We start from the raw sequence: 20,738 nt of genomic DNA, 5'->3' as shown, positions 1-20,738 counted from the left end.
AGATTCACTTAAATGAGTTGCTCACACATTGGCTGATGGATGCAGTCTCTTCATTCTCATATTGCTCCTTTGACAAGAGTTACTTTTTTAGGATCATACAGGTCAGATACAAGTTATATTTGTAATTTCTGGGAATTTTAGTAGGGAACCATAGAAGAGGAATAACAGACTACATGTACCCAAATATAGCTAAGCCCATTCTTTTTCAGAATCATAGCATAATATTTTAACTGAACCTGATCAATGACTCCTATATTTTAAATTATTATTCAGCATGTTAAGAACCTGAGCTAAATCTATCAAAATGCTATCATTAAAGTGCCCTCAGAAATACCTATCCAAGAACTCTGTATGTGATCTTTATGCAACTATGCATATATTTGTAAGCAGGAAAGGCCTGTTTAAATTAAATAATTAAGTAAACCAGGATGCTTCGTAGACTATCTGATGTTCACAAAAGCAAAAGTGGGCAGGTAGGCTAGCAAAAAGAAATTCTTGTGAATTAGGAACTTTTCGTGGTAGCAAGTAAAATCATAATAAAATATACACACCGTAAGTAAGCTAGGCATATCAAAATTTCTAAAGATTTCTTATTAATAATTGGAGGATATCATTTCTAAATGCTAATCCAATAACCATTCACAAATAGGTACCAATGGCGCATCCCCCAAAGCCAATAGAATAGCAGAGACATTCTTAGGTGTGGCCCCTTGGGGAAACAGGAAGCACAGATCATGCCTGATGATCAGAAAGTTCATTGCAATAGTAATATGGTGTTTTAACTTTGATTTTTACATACCAGTTGAAGATATCTGATCACTCCACCCTCTATTCACCTAATAAGTGGACTGGTATGCTGAAAAAGTTAGAAGAGGATAGGCAGAGAGCAACTATTTCAGCAGCATTCATAAACAGCACTGAAAGGAAACAGAAGATGAAGAATGCAAGCAGAGATAATTTTTCCAGGTTTCCCAGACAAACAGCTGAATCATAAACCCTTTGATAACTTGCCTATTTTCCAAACATAGAATAAAAAGACACACAGAGAAGAGATTATTAGTATTATTGTACAATGGCTGAAAATGCAGCAAGGAGAAATGTAAGTATACTACAAAAGAAAGAAGAACCAAATACTGTCAGTTTGATAAGCACTAAAAAGCTGTAGAAAAGAGCCAGTGGTGTGATCTGCCAGCAGAGTGGGTCTTAAAACTGACCCATTAACCCTTTTTTCCTTGATCTTAAATATTGTCATTACCCTCACAAAAGAAACCAGATTCCATTGTTTTGCACAAGCATCAGTCTCAGCCTGGATCCTTCACTCCCAAAGAAAAAATTACAAATAAACCCCCAGGTTATGCCCAAATTATCCCCTTGGGCATCCCTAGTTTAAGAACCACTGCTTCTTTACAAACACATTGTCACTTTAGTTTGGGGGGGGGGGAAGCAAACTTCTTGTTTAAGAGTTACGGTATTCCTACTTCATGTCATCAAAGGCAGCACTCTTTGAGTTTTTCAGATCTTTCACCTGACTCTGTTACATACAACTGAGCTGTTTTTTTTTAAAAAATATTGTCCTTCTTCTTCTACTTTTACTCATTTTTCTGTCTTTTTCATAGTTTATCTGCAATATACATAAACTTGTTTAATAGTCATTTACTCTTCCAAAGACACCATGTCATATACAGTCCAAAGTGTTGGGTAGAGCACCATTTCTCCTGCTTGACAAATTTACGGTATGTGGACTTCAACTGCCAGAATTCACTAGCCAGCATGATATTCCATGTTCAGAACAGGAAAACCATGACATTTTAAAATACAAATCTGCAGTACTGTATTGTAGCGCTGGCATGTTCTCCTGACTGTTTTTCTACTTTTTTAAGGAACAAAATATTATAGTGCTACTGATTTCCCTTGTTGAGTTAATTTCAGCCTATTACTGAAGACCAAAGAAACCGAAGAAATATGCGGAATGTTGTTTGCTTGTTTTTACAAATTAAATTATTGATATCTATAGGGCTAATCAAAAATCAATAGTTTAGCCAGGCATATGTACTATGTATGAATTAGAATTTTGTTTATTATATTCCATACCTCATCAGCTTTTCTAAATTTAAACTCAGTGCAACTTCATCTAAATAAAATAAAATAAAATAAAATTTTTGAAGGATAAAATAAATAAGGTTATATGAGCTGATTTTCTACAGCATTGACACAGTGAAATCAGAAATCAGTGACCACAGACAACTCCCATTACCTTTAATAACAAAAGCTTCGGTTAGCAGACGCAGCTTGTATAAAGGTTTCTTCTCCACTACAATGTCTTCAAGGCCAGCTCTTGCATACATGCTTAAAGTCTCCCAGTAACAGCCTTCAATATAATGAAGCTTTGCAAGGAGCAACATTGCTTCTGTCATATCTTTTGGCTGGGAAATTAAAATGTTCATTAGTAATATAATAAAGCTGTAGCTAAACAATATTTGTTTTGGAAATATTTTGCTATTCAAAATCACATGGAATCAAGCATTTGGTTAACAAAACCTTTGTGAGCTTTGAGGCAAACTATAATGAGTGCAGATCCCTCAGTTAATTTGAAAAAAAATATACAGGTTGGACCTTCATCGTCTACTGAAATTAATAAGACAGCTTTTAAGAACAGGAACATTCTGTCATTACAACAGAGCCCCCACCATCAATGGATGGAGCTATCTGATTTTCTTCCACAAATCTCCAAGAACACTTATCCTATGTGAAGTGGAATTTTACTAGTGTACTTTGACTGCAGTTTCAAAATTGCTCTAGGGATGCAAAGTATTTTCCTTATGAAGAAATTTTGGGTAAGCACGGCAAAATTTTAAGCTGCTTCATAAAAAGAAATATGTACGGCAACACCTACCATGAGCAAAAGTGAACACATTTCAGCTATCCTTTAAAACAGTGGTTCTCAACCTTTTTAATGCCGCGATCCCCAACCGGTCGTAAGTCAAGGACTACTCAACCAGTCGTAAGTTGAGGACTACTCAACTGGTGCAGCACCGTTTGCAGAATGGGACTTTTGGCGGGCTCAGCAGGGCAGAGACAGCCTGGACAATTCCTATTGGCTTTTGAAAGCCAATAGAATTAGACTCTATTCAAGAGAGTCTATTCTATTGGCTTTCAAAAGCCAATAGAATAAAAGGGAGTAGCACAGCTAAGGAAAAGGGGGAAAAAATGGCGGACTGCGTTGTTTGGCGACCCCCGTGAAATGGTCGTTCGACCCCAAATGGGGTCCCGACCCACAGGTTGAGAACCACTGCTTTAAAAAGTTACAACATTTCAAACAAGGGAATTTTAAATCTTATTCCAATATAATCCTACATCAGCCTCCTCTTACATCCAATTTAATTGCAGCACTAGGCTGCATTCATTCTAAGTAACCATTACCCTGCTTTTACCAAATGTACCAGCTTGAGCACCACAGTGCTAGTATAAAGGCCATGAACCTTGACTAAGCAGATGCCCCAGAATCTTCCTAACACTGTATGAATACAGCCCAGTTTGTGCAATTTATAGCTTTAAGCAATAGAGTGATTTGAAACACACAAAGCTTTATTTGTGACAACACAAATGCTAAAACTTATCTTAAGAACACCACCTCTAAATGGTTCATCCCCACAGCTATAGTACAGAAATAGTACAGCTATTTCTCAGTCACATTCACATTCTCCAAACCAAAAATACCTTAGGAGAATCTGATGTGTAGGGCTACTCAGGGTTGCCATTTGTAGGAGATGGGATTTGGAAGTTTGCCTCATAGCATGAAAGTCAATGCATGGCTAACATAACAATAATAACCACTTTGCTAGTCATTTAAATTAAGTATAAATTAATTCTAGATTTTAAAAAATTGAAAAATTGGCAGATTATTTTTTTTCATAGTTATGCTAGATCAAATGAATTAGTAACTTATTTCAATATGGGTACCATCAATTTATAACAGTTCATTTAGTGACTGTTCAAAGTTACAACAGCATTGAAAAAAGTGACCATTTTTCACACTTACAACTGTTGTAGCATCCCTACGGTCATATGGTCAGAATTCAGATGCTTGGCAACTGACTCACATTTATGACGGCTCTAGTATCCCAAGGTCATGAGATCACCTTTTGCGACCTTCTGACAAGCAAAGTAAATGGGGAAGCCAGATTCACTTAGCAACACTATTACTGACCTAATAACTGCAGTGATTAACTTAAGTGTGGCAAGAAAGGTTGTAAAATGGGATAAAATTCACTGAACAACTGTCTCACTTAGCAACAGAAATTTTGGGCACAATTGTGGTCGTAAGTCGAGGAAATATTTTTATCAAGCTTCCCTAATTTTTTTATATATAATACTTGTACAAAATAGTAACTTTCCCAATTTGTAATGAAGACTCACATTAATGAATTAATGCAGATTTTTAGAAGTCGGGGCTTTGAGAGAGACACAAAATCCCACCATGCTGAATCAAAGCTATGACTCCCGAATAAACTACCCCATGTGGAAATGTTCAAGCAGCAGACCAAAGAAAGGGTCAGTTGGCAGCTTTCATAACAATAAAGCGTACAGTTAGACCAGGGGTAGGCAAGCTTGGCTTTTTTATGACTCATGGACTTCAATTCCCAGAATTCCTGAGCCAGCTGGCTCAGAAATTCTGGGAGTTGAAGTCCATGAGTCATAAAAGAGCCAAGCTTGCCTACCCCTGAGTTAGACTGTTCTGCCCATCATAAGGTCTCATTGGTTTTTTTCTAAAAAGAAAGTCTCGTGTACATTAGTGCTGCTAAAACAGATCTATAGACACATGTGGACCTGCAATAAAACACTGTCACAGTTAAAGTCATAAAAAAGATGTAGTTGTTTTAATGAGTCAATTGATATGATTTACTAAGATAGCTACATCCTTTTTTTAGGCTCACACAGAATCCTAAGAAAAGATACAAGAGGTGCTATGATCATATTATCAAACATTCCAAAGCACCTTCTCCAAGTTATGTTCAAGAGTCTTAGTAGCTTTAATTTGGGAACCCAGTACTCAACCATTCATGTCTTTCACTAAGACACTGTATTCTATTCCCCACCACCCCATCCCCAATTATTTCCCTTCCTGCAAGTCAGCAATATTTCTTGACCCTTGTTTATGTTTGATCCTCAATGGCAACCCTTGACTGGCATCCCTAAAGTGTGTCTATATTTCTGCAAACCCTCATCTCCCTCAAAACCTGCTAATAGCTTCATTTCTTCATGCGAATTATGCCATTCTAGAAGGGTTGGTTCTTGGAAGACAGAATTTGCCTATTAATTTATATAGTGCGGAAAGTTTAATTTAGTAAATTGTAACAAATCCCAACATTCTTTTGAAAATGGTTGCAGAAAGAAATTATTTTAGTTTTTTTATAAATGCATCAGGAATGGTATCAGGGAGATAGGTTTTTGTTATCTAAACCATTAGATTGTATATCATTAGCAGCATTTTTAATGCTCTTTTTAGTTTCTCTCTAGAATGCCTACCAGTAATTTCCCTCGATTTAGAATGTCAGTCAAACATTTTTTGGCGTCACTCAGTTTGGGCTCGTTTTTTTCCATTAATGGTATGGTTTCTTTGATTTTGGCAAGGTTCTCTTTTAAGCACAGCTCCAACAGTGCCTCTGCAGCTAGTAGATTCTCATAGTCATCTGTAAGACATAGTCAATGGAATAAAAAATTACACACTGTGATATGTTCCCATATATAGCAGGACAGAAAGATAAACAGAACTTTAGCCATTATATAAACATTTCCTTGCATAAGGAAATTTGCCCAGAGTGCAAAAGTTGTTTATGTAATAGGAATCCACTTTGAGTGATTATCTATACATTTATAGACATTTCTCAGAAACTTTCTTATTTAGAAATACTAATCAATGTCCTGTGTCATGTATTCTACTTCAGATTTGTAAATATAAACTCTTTGAGAAATAAACACCAGATTGTTCTGCTGGCTTATTTAAAGAATCAGACAGAATTTGATTCAGTCATGAAAACTTTGTTGGAAATAAAATCACAATTATTTATATAAATGTTACTGTGTTCTAGAAATCTAATTAATAAGACAAGTTGTACAATAATTCTAGATTTTGTGCAGGCCTCTGTATACTTACATAGTAAATTATAACTGAACGCAATGGGATTTACTTTTCAGTATGCATACATAAAACTGCACTCTAACTTAACCAGCATTAAGGACTGAATAAAAAAAATCTATGCAAACAATGTGACTTTCTATGCCTTTCCTTCCCGAAACCCTCATCTTCCAACCTCACAATCTACTCCAGAAGCAAATTAATTTTGAGAGGTATAACTGCTATGTGCCAGTCAAATCAAGATTAAACTATTAATTTGTCTCAATAGGCAGCACATTCAACTATTAACCCCTATGGTCTATAATTTCATGTGTCTGCCCATATTCTGTTTGCCCATGGGATCTTATGACAGGTAAAATAATGGGATAGTTATAATGACAGAAGATAAAGCTAAAAGATAAAATGTTAATAAAACAAGTGATAACTAGCAGCTAATCATAAATACGATCTGAGTTCAAAAACCGCATCAGCCAGAGGTGTGCAGGGGGAATATCAAAAGATCAAGAGGATGATTGCAACTGCATGGTTGGTGCTCTTCTTTAAATGCATCTTTTAAAAAACTACAAGGTTAATACTGTATAACAATTTAATGTTAAGTCTGTAAAGTTGAATAAGCCTTGTTTCAACCAGTTATCTGAGCAGAACCCCACTGAAAACAGTGCAAATTATTTCTCAACAAAAAAAAGGAGAATTTTACTTTCAGGCTCTTATCAGGAGTGCTGCTTTCTCAGATTTCATAAGAGCAATTGTGTTGAATATAATGTAAACATTCAGAAAACATCATCTATTACTGGAAAGGACAACAAAGCTTTAACCATGTGTTTATATGAGATCAAACTCCATTTAATATTACAGTAGTATTTTACTGTATTATTTTGACTCTCTAAAGTAGAATATATTCCCAAAGCAACAGCAAAGCTTTCTCATATTTTCCTCCTTTAAAAAAAAAAAAACCTGATGTTGCTTTTCTTTTCCTTCCACTTATTTTGTTTTTCATCACCTCTATCCACTACTGCCACATTTTCTTTTTCCTGGAATAATTGCATATGCAAAACTTTTTGAAGAAAACATACATGCTGATGGTGCAACAAGTATGCATTTATGCTCTTGGGTGGAGCCCACAAGTTAACTTGAAATTAGTGGCACAGCCCCTCTACAGACACAAAATGGTTGTGGTTTGAGACAAAGGTTTCAAGGGGGGAGGAGGGAAATCCAAGCTGCTGGTGAATACATTCCTTCTATGTTTCTCAGTTTTATTTTCTACTGAAAGGTTTCTCTTTAAAACTGAAACTGTATTTTACTTAGCCTCTATCAACATTTTGCTCCATTCCCCCCCCCCAGGAAAGTGGCTAAAGTGCTCCAAGCCAGCATACACCTGAAATAGTGAGCCATAAGTCCCATGATCCTCAGCCAGCCCTTGTTGTAATTGAACACATGTAAATACCATCAGGTGTGGAAGGTTTCTCTCATTTAATTTATGTGATAGGCCCATGGAAAGTGGCAAGGCATACCAATCAGCCTTGATGGGATTCAGCCAGTTCTCACCACTTCGGCAGCTAATTTTTTGTTGGCCAGGTCCAGAATGGACTTCCGGAAGTGACATCCACACAGAGAACCAGTTGTTCACATATCTGAATCCCACCACTGATCTTAAACCCTGGTCTCATTGGATGGTGGGGCAACCTTTTTTAGAAGCAGAGGAACCCTGCTTGCATTTTATCCCCTCCACACTTATTCTAGCCTAAGAGGTCCTAGTTGGCTTAATTATTTTATTTATTCACATTTTTCATAGCCATCCAACTCCAAGGGATTCAGTGCTTCCAAAGCCAGTCATGATGGCTGGCACAGACATAAAGAGCAGCCTGTTCTCAAAGGTCTTTCTTTTTGCCTTTTCCTGATGCTCATTCTGAGAGGCTGCTTTATCCTTCCAGAAGAGGGCAGATGGTCTGGCCTTGCAGAATTGGGCCAGCTGCTCAACAAGGACACCTTTGCAGGCAGCAGGTCAGGAGAAAGGAGGGAACATTGTTGCTCCACCACTGGACTCTTTGGTGTATCTTTCCTTGTGTGTGTGTGTGTGTGTCAGAATAAGACTGCTACTTCCGTTCTAAATCTAAGCAGTCTTCTTCTACATATTAATTCAGAAAGAAGCACTTGTGAGTTCAATGAGATTTATTCCCAAGGAGAGTAAATTTCAGTGGGTTCAACTAAACATCTCTTGAAGACAAGGTTGCCTAAGAACTGATTCTCAACAAGAGCATTTGAGTGTGGTAGAGCAGTCTCCTTCAAGAGCACAGGGCAAAGCTGAGAATGAGAAAGAGGAAGAGGCAACCGAAGGAGGCCAGCTAAAGTAAAACCGGTACAGGATGCGATGGAGGGTGCATTGCCAAGCCTTGGTCCCCACTATTCAGAGTTTCTACAAACAAGCCGTCGCTACGCCCCAGGCGTGATTTTAAAAGTTGCCCGGTGGAGGATGGGGTGAGGGACTAACATGCCAATTAATTCTCTCCCCCTCCCCCCTCAAAATAAAACGAATCTAAACAATTCTGTTCCCAAAGGCGATGGGACGCTAAGAGAGACAAACCAACCCCCCACCCCAGGCAGAGTCGTCGCCACATCGCTGCCAGCCTGTTTAAGGATGCGGCTGAGGCAGCAACAGCCCCAGGGAGTTGCGAAAAGAGGCTGGGTTCGACGGACCCGCCGGATCTGGCAACCCACCAGTAGCTGACCGCGTGCGAATCTGTCGCAAAGGCGTGCCGAGCCAGCTCGTGGGATGAGTTTATGGTTCGTGGCACTCTGCGAACCCAGCACCGCCAACTGAGCAAAGCCCCTGGATTACGGGAACTGGGGGCGGACGAGCCGGCAAAAGGGTTGGGCAGGAAGGAGCCAGCGGCTGACCCTTACAAGGACAGGCGGGCGCCCGCTTCCATTTTTTTTACCGAAGAGCAGCCGGTCACGGGGGGAATCCCAGCGGTTCAAGAGGCCGGGTTGACTGCCTTACCAGATTTCTGCGGTGCGGCAACGTCTCCTTTTGCCCCCTTGTGCCGAGGGCTGGATGCCCGCGCCCTCATCTGCGCCACCACGGCGAGCTGCATCTCCCATTGGCAGTCCGCCCTGCACCTCTCGATCGCCTCTTCCATTTTCAGGTGAAAATGCGAGCCTTTCGCAGCCATCTTTGCGTGGGTGGGTGTCTCATGTACAACAGGGAAGTCCCGGGCAGGCAAGCAGCAGCGCGCCGCGGGAAGCGCCGGGTTCCCCTCCCCTCCCTTCCCCTCCCCTAGCGTGAGCAAGCTTTCAATTTCTTCTGTACACACTGGGAAGGGAAGCCCTGGTGCCCAACCCTTTTGAGATTATTAGTTACGAGAGACTATTCACCAATTGGCTCCGGCATTCCTACGGAAAAGAATTGGCGACGTTTGGAAAACGCGCTGGACCGAAGGAAGAAAAGCGGAAAAGTGAAGCTACGGTAAAGGTGACTTCAACGACCTATTTCGGAAGCACACCGCCTGTTTACTGCTAGTCCCTAATTGGCAGGCCTCTACTACAAGTCCGGATCAGTAATCAAAGGAAGTTGTTATTTTTCCTCTATTCACTTTCCAGATAAGTACTAAGCAGGTTGAGTACTAGGCATGGTCTGGAAGTTAAGGGTTAGAGGTAAGTACAGTTGCCAGGGAAGGATACCAGAAGGGCTTCCTTTGCTATTTGTTCTGTGTCCTAACACTTGGGTCTTATTCCTCTTAAAAAGGTTTTCTACACCTCCAACTTCCTTCCCTCCCCCCCCCCCCTTTGGCTGTGCTTGATCTGTCAGACATCGTCCTTGGGGTCTTTGCCCTAAGACTCAGCTTCAAAATGACCACAATAATGGCTTTTAAAAAGATTTTATTACTCCACTTTTATCATTCTTTATAAATAATTCATGGCAGTAAACATACCTAATTCACTTTCTTCCTCTTATTTCCCTCTCAATAACAACCCTGTGAGGTGAGTTGGCCTGAGAGAGTGACTGGCCTAGTTGACTTTCATGCCTAAGGTGGAAGTAAGAACTCACGCTTTCTTGGTTTATAGCCTGGTGCCTTAATTTATGGGAAATTAAATTCACAAATATAAGCTTACAGTTATTTCTTTTGAAGGAAAAATTTGGCTTCATTTGCTTAAAGGAGTTGTGAAATGTGAAACACTCCATCTGGAAGACATATTCCATTTTATTTAATGGCTATCTTCTACATTCAGTTGTATATAACCCATTTTTAAGAATATTTTTGACACGTAAAATTGGCTTTAATTTAGCACATGGGGTTTTTAAGTAATACAAATTGTCCCAATTTGTGCTGTTGATCATTTTTGAGATCGTAGCACGAATCAAAATGAAATTTAAGTCTTCTTTTCCTTTTCTGAAGCATTAAAGAAAATAATTGTTTGAAACTTTGAAGGCATGGCCAAAGAATAACTGTTGATTAGATTTCATTTGGAAGGGGCTGCAATAGATCTTTTGACTCCTATTGACTACATGAATGAAATTTGCCTGGAAACAATGTGGAAGTTGCTTTCCTTTGGGATATCTTTTTAATTTCCCAATCTAGCCTATAGATCTGGGAATTCCTTGTGACCAAGTACTAAGTGAGAGCTCTTCTGGTGTATTGCAGTGGCTGAGGAACCAGGCCAGAACTGGGAGATTATGAGAGTATGACTTTGGGCCAGTGCACTCTCTCTCAATCCTAGGAAGGAGGCAAATGCAGGCCATTTCTGAAATCTTGCCAATTAAACTAAAGAGACTTGTCCAGGCTTTTGCCATGAGTCAACATTGATTCAAAGGCACAAGATAAATAAATAAGAGCTAACCAGATCTTACTCTACTTAACCTTTTATTTAAAAATTTAATCAAGGTCAATTAAGCACTGTTAGTCATAAATTAGCTGCTTCTTTATTATGATGATACCATCATCTTATAATGTCCCGTCATTTTAAATAAATGTTCATTACCTAGATCAGTGATTCTAAAAGTGTCATCTACAAAGCATCACTGGTCAATAGAAGTCCCCCACATGCACAGAAATCCACTGGCAACAGCTGCTTGCCCCCTAAGCCCTGTGCATGCTGGCAGCACATGTGTACTGTCTCAGTTTTCCCTCCATATGCTGAAAATCAGCCGTGCCAAACAGAACTGAGATCTTGCATGAGCACCAATTTTCTAATGATTCTCTGCAACCTGTTTGTTTACTCATTTATTGATGTACAGGTCTAACAAGTCACTTGAAAGAGGTGCCAGTCTACTGCTTAAAAGATTGTGGTATAACTACAGTATTATTGCTAAAGTAGTTCCATGATCTCCAGAGGTTGTAACCAAAAACCAAGTTTCTGACAAATGATTGAACTTCCTACCCTACTCATCTGCCTCCCACCCTCGCTCCAGCCTACAGTGGGGGACCGACTGGTCCGGATAGCAAAAAAATATATCAATTACAGCATCTTAAGTGGCCCACAATAAATATTTAGGATACTATGGTTCATTAGCTACATTACCAAGCTTGTGCAGATAAAAGAATATTATCCTGGCATACTTTTGTACTTCCTCACAAACTGAAGGAAAGCACATCAGACCCATTGTCTGGATGTCCCCTAGGGAGAAAGATACAGTTTGAATAGGCCTTTTTTTTTTTGTTCTGTAACAGTTGAAATTGTCTGCATAGGATTTTATCAGCATAACTTAAGTATAATAGTTTTCTTGCTCTTAATTGCAAGGTTTAGACATATCATTGTCTAATCTACAGTGTTCTGGCAGCAAAACATCTTTCCATTGAATCAGCCGCCCCCCCTTTGATATTTATGGACATCCAGCAGCTCTGTCTTGCTAGTTTGTGCTTGTTCCTCCCCATTCAGATCCTCACAACTTCCAGATGCAAATTCAAGATATCTATAGCTCTCCAGCTAATATATCACCCCGGACTAATACATGACTTCATATATTGGAGCTTCATATAAATATTAAATAATGTGGGAGAGGTCTACTCCCTATGGCATCCCACACTAGAGCAGCTAAGGCCTTGATGGCTCATTCCCTATAGTTATTGCCTGGAACCATCTGCCCAGAAGAGCAGAATTATCACAAAATGGTACCTCTCACTCCCAAACCATGCAGGCAATCCAAAAGGATGATTAATGGTAACCAAGAAGTCAAATAAGACTCAGGGAGTCCATTTCCTCCATCTACTGTGCCATAATCACATAGGAACACTGATTGGGAGAGATCCATCTAATTCATCTTCTCTTGGATCCTCTGTGATTGAGACACTGGTATCTTTGCAGCATTGCTCAAAAGGGTAAGGTTGAAGCCTGAGCAAATTTGATAAATACAACCAGTTGAGAGATGGCTTCTTCACAGAGAAGTTGCACTAGTACCTCTTTTAAAGCTGCTGACATAGATTCATTTATGCCCTATTGATATGTGTTAGCCACAGAAGCCAGGAAGAGCATGGGTCCAACCCACAAATGATAGGTTCATGGATTCTGTGCATTTCCTCAGATTCCACCAATCCAAACAAAGCAGGTAGACTTACAAAGTATCTCCTAGCTCACCTGATTTTGGCCAACTGCTTTCCAAACCAAAGCAGACAGAAGGAACTTATCCACAAGGAAAGTCATAAAGCGATCTGGATAGCCCATAGCCTCTTGCCCCATTTGTCCTTGCATATAAGAGGATCTGGATCACTTTGAAGAAAAATATAGGACAGGAATCCACAGGTGCAGTAAGCGGGAAAAAAATCTTTGCCATTCTTATTGTAACAGAATATGTTTAAAGATTAGTTCATTAAAAAATGAATGTGAACTGGAACTCTGTATAAACTCTGTACTGATTTAAGAACTACGGATTAACCAAACATGGGCATAGCAAAAAATGATTTGTTTGCCACAATGGAAAGATTACCATTCCATATTTGTAATCCTGGATTAACTATGTGTTTGCTGTCTTATTTCAAACTACCACTGTATTGATAAAATGGAAAAATTAATCAAGTTTTATATAAAAATGGTATTGGCCTAACAATATGCTTCTTTGTTCTTTTCATTTGTCAATATTTGTTTTTCTTTTTTCTATTTGTTTTCCAACTTAATGTTTTAGCACTAAAATGAATGCAGTAATTTGAAAAATGAGCAGGCATGCCACACGCGGGCTGCAAAAATCAGAACCACCATTAGAGCGCAGCAAAAAGGCCGAGAAAACTAAATTATTTGCCTTTCCCTTTTTTGCGGCATTGTTGCTGCGGTCTTCGTATCATCGCTCTTTGTCTACTTCGGATAAATTTCACACAGACCGTGATCTTGCATCCAGCTCTTGAGTACTGTACTATTAATTCAGGGTTTCCCACACACCTGGAGCTTCAGTCGCGTTGCCTATCAATAAAGGAGTGAAAAAGCGGCACTGCGAGAAATCCAAATAATCTAATTCACAAGAACAGCCCCAGTGCGGAAACCCAACTACAGTTCGCTGAAGTAGGTGTTAGCGTAGCCCTAAGAGCAATTGGCTAGGAAATTCTTCCCTATGATGACTACAAAAAAAAGGTCCAGCGTATCAGCGCACGCGGGCGGGGACAAGAGGCTCTTCCTCCGAAAAGTCTCTAGTCTAAAAGGAATAAAGCCACGTCATAAAACGAGGGGGGGCGTGGTCTCTGCGGACATACCCGATTCCTTACGGGCACACCCCTTCGGCGGGGCAGCGTGTTTTTTCAGAATACGTAAAATATCAAAGAAAGCCAATCGCCGAGGAGGAGGCGTGGAACTCTTGACGTATTGAAGGTCAGAGGTGATATGAGTGGTGGGGATGGTGGCCGAGGCGGTTCAGTTCTATGAGTGTTGCTGCTCTTCTCTGCCACCGGACAGTGTCATCTTAACGGCAGAATTGCTGGGAAGAGGTGCGGGGCGCACGTGTTTTCGTAGCCGGGATCTCGCGGTGGCCAGAAGACGGCGACTTGCTTTGTGCCGGCGGGAGTCTGCTCCTACTTTCCCGTCCGGTCCTAATCTCACCTCTGCTTTTTAGTCAAGCAGCTGGGGCCGTTAGTAATCCTCTGGTAGTGGGAGGAGATCCTTCGAAGTGCTAATCCTGCAGTCATACTTGCCTGGGAGTAATTTCGGAACAGGTATACACAATTTCGTGACTGCCAATTGCAGCTGCAGTTAAATAACATTTGAAGTAGGGTTTATTTTCAAACCGAAAAGGGGATAGAATATTCTTTCTAAGGGTGGACAAAAAGTTATAAGCAACATTTTTCAAACCTTCCTGAAATATGTTAAAGCTTTTTACAGGCTGGTCATTATAATACCCTCAGTTGCTTGATTTTTTTGTGATGTTACTTTATCTTGGGGAAATGGCAAGTTACATTGAGATGATTATTTTCCCAGAAAGTTGGGACATAATTCCCCCTAAGTTTTAAAATGAGGCAGGCCCCTTGCTTAAGATGAAACTCTTTTTCTTATCTTGAATTCCTAGAATGACAGAATAGCCAATAAGGAGAATGATAATAACAAATGCTTAAGATTTCTAACATTTATTTCGAATTTAAGTTCAAACATTTTGAAATCAATATGGATACTTTTTAATAATATTATAATGGTTCTGTCTGCTTGCAAGATTGATATTTTTGCTTATCAGCTGTTTCGAAGGCTCAAGAAAAAGGTTTTACAAACACAACATTGTGTTATATCTGGTAAAACTGGATACTTTTTCATACTATAGTAAGGGTATAATTGCTTGCAAGATTGGTAATATAGTTATCAGCTGTTTTGAAAGCATAGGGAATAAATTTTACAAGTACAGTATAGTGTTATGTCCAGTAAAACTCTTACATATAAGGAACCTGATTGCAAAATTTTTCTCATATAGTTGCAAGTAGAGCCAGTGAATTAGCTGTTTCTGAAAATTGTTGTGATTCCAAACTTAAAGATTTGTTGACATGATTCCAAAATTCTAATTCAAAGTTCAAATCCAGAATTTCCAGTACATAGGTGTATTATTTGATAGGTAGTGATGGCTGGTGCATATTGAATAGGTGGGGTTGAACAGAAAAAAAAAGTTGTACTTGGCCTCATCTTAAGAGTTATGAAATAATTACATCAGCCAAATGTACACGTAATGTTAAAAAGTCATATTGTATGGCAGAGTAATTTGTTGCAGTTATTCATCTTTAGTTGATTTGTTTAAAGGCAATATTGTATGTATTTTAAAAATCAATATATATGAATAAGAATAGCAATAGCTTGAAATACTTAGTATTTCAAGCTATTGTTATTCATATTCACATATAGAAAACGAAAAGTGAGGTGTATTTGTTAGTGCTTATGGTGTGGATGAATAGTGTGTTCTTTTTTTGCAAAAACAGTGGAGTTTATGCTGAGAGGTTTAGTCCATCTTAAAAGTGTTTGCAAATATGCAGCAATTCTTGCATACAATTTTATATTATAAATGGCATTTTAATTTTTTTTTTCAGGAATATGGCTGTTATGGTACATCCAAGGATTTATAGCATAGATTTTCTCTGCTGTATTATCCTTGCTACCTCCATTATCTCTTTAGCAGAGGATCACGTGGATGGAAGCCATCAGCCCAGCATGCATCTTGATAAGAACATGGTACAAGACAAAGAGTATGTGTTCCATAAATTGGCATTTTATATAATTCAGTTTTATTTCTTTATGCTTTCATTATAGATAAGGTTGTGAACGGCAGAGCAAGTACAGGCAATGTATAATCTATGAATTAATATGGGAATCTTTAGAGTTACAACTAATATACTTAAAAAGTTAACGATTGGAATTTAGGAGGACAGCTGTTTTAATGACAGCTTTTTTAATGTCAGAACTATACAGCACTCTAAGGCCTGGCCATTAACAGAACAATTAAGTTCCTTTTTCCATTCATTTTGAAATCTGGTTAAATGTTATTTAATTTAGGGAGCTAACTAAAGGCCTTTTGGCTAAGAGCAAGTGCAGTATCTGTTCTTACAGGTTAGAATCGTGAAAAACCATTCTTAAAGAGTCAGCAGATGTATGTACATTTAACAGGTTATTATTTTATCACTTTGGAGTTCCGTCTGGTCCAATTATTGCTTCAAGAAATATATACTTCGATTTAAGAGCTGGATATAGAATAAAACTCAGTACAGTCCTCACCTTGTGTCAGCCTAGCCTCCTCAGCCTGAACACTCACCAGATGTGCATACCAACTCTCAGAGTTCTAGTATGATTAATGCTAAGAATTTTGGGACTTAATTTCTATTTATTTAGAATGCTAAGACTTTAGCAAGATCTTGATCTTAATGAAGTTGTCACTTCAGGATGCAACAGGTATGAAAAAGAGAAATACTGTGCTAGGAAAATAAAAATGTCAGCATTGTAATTACCTTACCCAAATCTATGATATGTCTAGATATGGAATACTGTGTACAGTTTTGGTCTTTGCATTTGAGAAAGGGTATAATAGCTCTAGAGAAAGGGAATCAAAATGATCAAAAAGCCTTAGGAAATTTCTTCTAGATTTTTGAGGACTCCTTAAGCTTGGGGGGGGGAGACAATTGAGGGAATTAAAATGTATAAAATAATGAATGGTGGAGAAAATGGAGGGGGAGGGTTTTCTATTGAAGGGGTTACCCAGTAAAGCTGATTGAAAAGATGTTTAAAACAGAAGGGGTAATTCTTCACATACTACATACAGTAATTAACCAATTGAATTCATTACAAGACACATTGACAGCCATTAACTTAGCTAGCTTGAAAAAGGAATTGAATATATTCATAAAAGATATTTCTGTCAAAATTTATTAATTCTTCAAGACCAACATCCCCAAGCATGCCTTGAGATACTAGTTGCAAAGGAATAATGGGAGGGAAAAATCTCATTCTGTTTTCGGCTTGTGAACACCCTGAGAGTGGATTAAGATGGGCGTTGGCCTAATCTAGTAGGACAGCTCTTATGTTCTTAGAATAAATAGTTTATAAACAACGGTGTATGACTTAATGTGTTGCATAATAGAGGCAATTGAGTCATTAAAAATGTTGAAATTGGATGAGCACAATACGTTGAATTATCCTGTTGTGCTATCTGTATGGCAGTTTTAACAGCTGCTCTGCATTTATCTTATAGCCACATAATGGAACATTTAGATGGTGTTGTTGACAAACCAGAAGCTGAGATGTCACCACAAGAACTGCAACTTCATTATTTTAAAATGCATGATTACGATGGTAACAGCTTGCTTGATGGTCTTGAGCTTGCCACTGCAATATCACATGTACACAGACAGGTACGTATTAGTTTGTCTGAACAGGGAATTTGATGGGCTTCTCAGCAGTCCTTGGAAAAATGATATGTGTAATATTTGTTTTTTTTTTGTGTGTGTGTGTGTGTGTGTGTGTTGCTTCCAACTAAAAATATAATTTTGGCATGGTGTTTTGGGAAGATTTTTCTCTAGAAGAACTGTTAGCTTTATAAATTACAAAACTTTGAAATAGCTTTAAGAAGCAAATGAGCATATATATATATATACAGCATTATTCTGACAAAATTAAAGAACGGGTAGTCTTATGACCACAACTGAGCCCAAAATTTCTGTTGCTAAGCAAGGCAGTTGTTAAGTGAGCTTTGTCCCACTTTGTGATCTTTTTTGCCACAGTTGTTAAGTAACTCACTGCAGTTGCTAAGTGAATCAGAAGCCAGCTGGAAAAGTTACAAATGGTGATCACATGATACTGGGACAGAGCAACTGTGATAGATTTGCCAAGTGTATGTATGTTGCTAGGTGCCTGAAATTTGATCATTTTTCCCATGGGGTGCTGCACCAATCATGTGAAAGCTGGCCATAAGCCACTTGTTTCAGTGCCATTGTAGCTTTGAATAGTCACTAAACAAATGGTTATAAGGTGAGGACGAGCCATAGAGAACTATACCTTCTGAGTTTTGATTTGCCAGATCCACTTAATTTTTTTATGTTCTCTAGCAATATAATTATCAAGAAGAAAGTACTCAAGAGAGGCTCCAAGCCAACTCCTTTGTGAAACTCATCTGTTATTTTTCCTTTCTAGGGTGATGGTGAACGTGTTCAGACAATAAAAGAAGAGGAACTGATTACTTTGATAGATGGTGTTTTGCACGATGATGATAAGAATAATGATGGGTATATCGACTACGCTGAATTTGCAAAGTCAATGGAATAAAAACAATCTTCAGTTTTCATGTGCCCAGTTCAATGTGATTCTTATTATAAAGTAGTAGGTGTGTTCTGCCTTTGAGCTGCAAAGTTAATAGTAGGCTGGTACATGTCGCCATCAGAATGGCTACACCTGTATTGTTACATGTTGGAAAGTAAAAATAAGTTTGTAATGGAAACTGTTGTCTGCTGTGTTGTCGATAACAAATCACGTTGAGCAATATAATGCCTTGGGAGCAGATTATTTGGCAGTCATCAGCCATTTGCCTTAAAAGGCAAAACCTATACTTTAATCAGTATTTATGTTTGTGTTTTTTCACTCTCCGTACAAAATTAAGTAGATATGAAACCAGAAAAAGTTACCATTCTTTGAGTATCTGTAGAAGATAATAAAAAATGAAGTACTAAGTGAAATATTCATTAAAATCATTGTGAACATAAATGTCTGTCTCAGTGGTCTTCCCTTGTATCAGTATTTCTCTGCATTTTAATCTGCCCACTTGGGTATATTTGTTAACAGTATTTCTAAAAATGTAGATTAAATGCCAATGTTCACCTGTATCCTTTATCAAAACCTGTTCCAGTACTAGCTAACTAAATTTTTGTAACCATGGAAAAATAGCTGCCTGGTTAAAGGTTTCTGCCAGTGTACCTTAACACAAATACTTAGTGTTAAGTATGAATGATTATTTTGTCTTAAAATTAACTCTTTGAAGAGAATGCTTAAATATTTGAATGGTCTACTTATTTAAAAAAATTCTGGAGCTTTCAGCAACCTTTGGTTCTATATCATTCAGTAATATCCTATAATTTAAAATAATATAACTCTGCCTTATTTTATAAATTTAATTGGTTAAATACTATGTGCATTCCAAACTGTTGTATTTCACAAGCTGAAAACACATAGGGGGCATTCTTTAAATTGTACAAAGATCTATTTTCTGTAAAGAAATATTCTTATATTCTGTAATAATTGCATTTTGTTAATTATGTAATAAAATCTGTTATATGACTGCAACATCTAAATTACATGATGGGACAGACTTTTATTTTTTTATTTATGCAAAAAAAATCTATTATAACATGATGCTTCAGATTTAGAAAAATACAGGCATGTGCAATATATTTTATCTTTGTTTAATGAGTTTTGCAATTCCAACAAAATAAGATGGGTTTGTACTGCAATTCTGATTTATTGCTTAGCATGTTTGAGCCCTTCCAATTTTTTCTCATTCAGTGAATTGTGATAAATGAAGCAATAATGTAGCCCAATGAGGTGTCTGCAAGGAGATCAAAACAGGCAAGATGGTGTTTGCAGCAGGGCAATCCAAGCCCTACATGTTTCAGTGTCATGTCCATGTACAAAGAAATATGGGTTCTATTTTTCATTTCTGTATTTATGTGATAATCTTTTATCATTATTCCCCACGATACATTACATTATTCTGTTGATACAATGCGTTCTTGATGTGTTTTTCTACCAATTCATGGCAGGAAATAAGGAGAACTGTATTATGAATCTTAATATTTATGTAGTTTAAAACAAAGAGATCTCCACCAAATCCCAATCTGTAATAACCCCACCCACTTTGTGTGATTGCCCCATCCATTGCAGCCCTTGGCTCCCCTAAAACGTTTGGAGTGGTGCTCACCCACAAAAAGGATGCTCAGCCATGATTTCAAGTAAGGGTGGGAAATTCTTTTTCTATATAGGGCCACAATTCCAGGGCGGGTGACATTTGCCTAGTAGAAGAGGCTAAAACTAGCAGCCCTTCTTGCCCGCTGGACTCTCAGATCTGGGTCAAGAGTTTTCTTGTCAGAGATCTGAGTTAATTGTTTGTAGAAGACTTTCGAAATCAGACCAAGGGTCATAGATCGCTGAAGCTTGGGAAGGCAGTAGGAGTACTGTATGTGCAATAGTTGTTAAAAAAAACCTGGTAATGTAGAAAGGGAATGAAGTCACTTTGGTTTTTTTGCAATTACATGGGGCTCTCCTCTCTCCACTCTGATTTAGTATCTGCATGAAGCCACTGGATGAAGTCATCTGTAAGCATGGAGTTAAGTATCATCAGTTTGCTGATGACACTCAATTACTGTATATGTTTTTACTTTGAGCCAACCAAGTGAAGTTACACATGCTTAGGAAAGGTGTAAGTACCAAGGATGTAGGTAAAATGAGATAAGATTTCAGTGTGTTCTTAGAAGAAACAACATAGAAAAATATGCTTGTTGCAGCAACTTTGACTTAACCTTTTTATCTTCATTTTCAAATCTAATACATAATTCAGTATTATAGCCTTTGCCCAATTTATCCCTTGTATAGTCGGTATGCTCCCCATTGTCTGTTTTAGACATAACAAGTTGTGGGGCTGGCTATAAATCAATTTATTTCTGATATAGTAGTAGAAAAT

General features: G+C 38.2%; 2 protein-coding genes across 5 annotated transcripts in view; one reads left to right on the top strand and one right to left on the bottom strand.

Annotated features, from left to right (window-relative positions):
- TTC7A (tetratricopeptide repeat domain 7A) overlaps positions 1 to 13,691 on the bottom strand; it is a 42,943-nt gene extending 29,252 nt beyond the window's left edge. Inside the window, exons 1-3 of one of the 2 annotated variants that reach the window (XM_039347493.1) lie at positions 12,707 to 13,691; positions 5,527 to 5,690; positions 2,255 to 2,423 (exon numbers count right to left, since the gene is read on the bottom strand). In XM_039347493.1, coding sequence (XP_039203427.1) covers positions 2,255 to 2,423; positions 5,527 to 5,601 — 244 coding nt within the window. In that variant the 5' untranslated portion in view covers positions 5,602 to 5,690; positions 12,707 to 13,691. Of the gene's footprint in view, positions 1 to 2,254; positions 2,424 to 5,526; positions 5,691 to 9,134; positions 9,432 to 12,706 lie in introns of those variants that run through there. The other variant, XM_039347492.1, reaches the window with a different exon arrangement.
- On the top strand, positions 9,470 to 19,356 carry MCFD2 (multiple coagulation factor deficiency 2, ER cargo receptor complex subunit). 3 transcript variants are annotated; one of them, XM_039347497.1, is made up of 4 exons: positions 9,470 to 9,605; positions 15,613 to 15,768; positions 17,265 to 17,424; positions 18,203 to 19,356. In XM_039347497.1, exons 2-4 carry the CDS (start codon positions 15,617 to 15,619, stop codon positions 18,332 to 18,334), a joined length of 444 nt encoding a protein of 147 aa, XP_039203431.1. In that variant the 5' UTR covers positions 9,470 to 9,605; positions 15,613 to 15,616; the 3' UTR covers positions 18,335 to 19,356. The 3 variants fall into 3 exon arrangements, with proteins under 3 accessions (XP_039203431.1, XP_039203429.1, XP_039203428.1); XM_039347495.1 differs by lacking the exon at positions 9,470 to 9,605 and adding an exon at positions 13,795 to 13,924; XM_039347494.1 differs by lacking the exon at positions 9,470 to 9,605 and adding an exon at positions 13,931 to 14,265.
- The last annotated feature ends 1,382 nt before the right edge of the window (positions 19,357 to 20,738 follow it).

Source organism: Crotalus tigris, unplaced genomic scaffold (assembly GCF_016545835.1).
Source record: "Crotalus tigris isolate CLP2741 ecotype Arizona unplaced genomic scaffold, ASM1654583v1 scf7180000018081.1164505, whole genome shotgun sequence".
NCBI lineage: Eukaryota > Metazoa > Chordata > Lepidosauria > Squamata > Viperidae > Crotalus > Crotalus tigris.
This window is presented reverse-complemented; position numbering and strand designations above follow the sequence as displayed.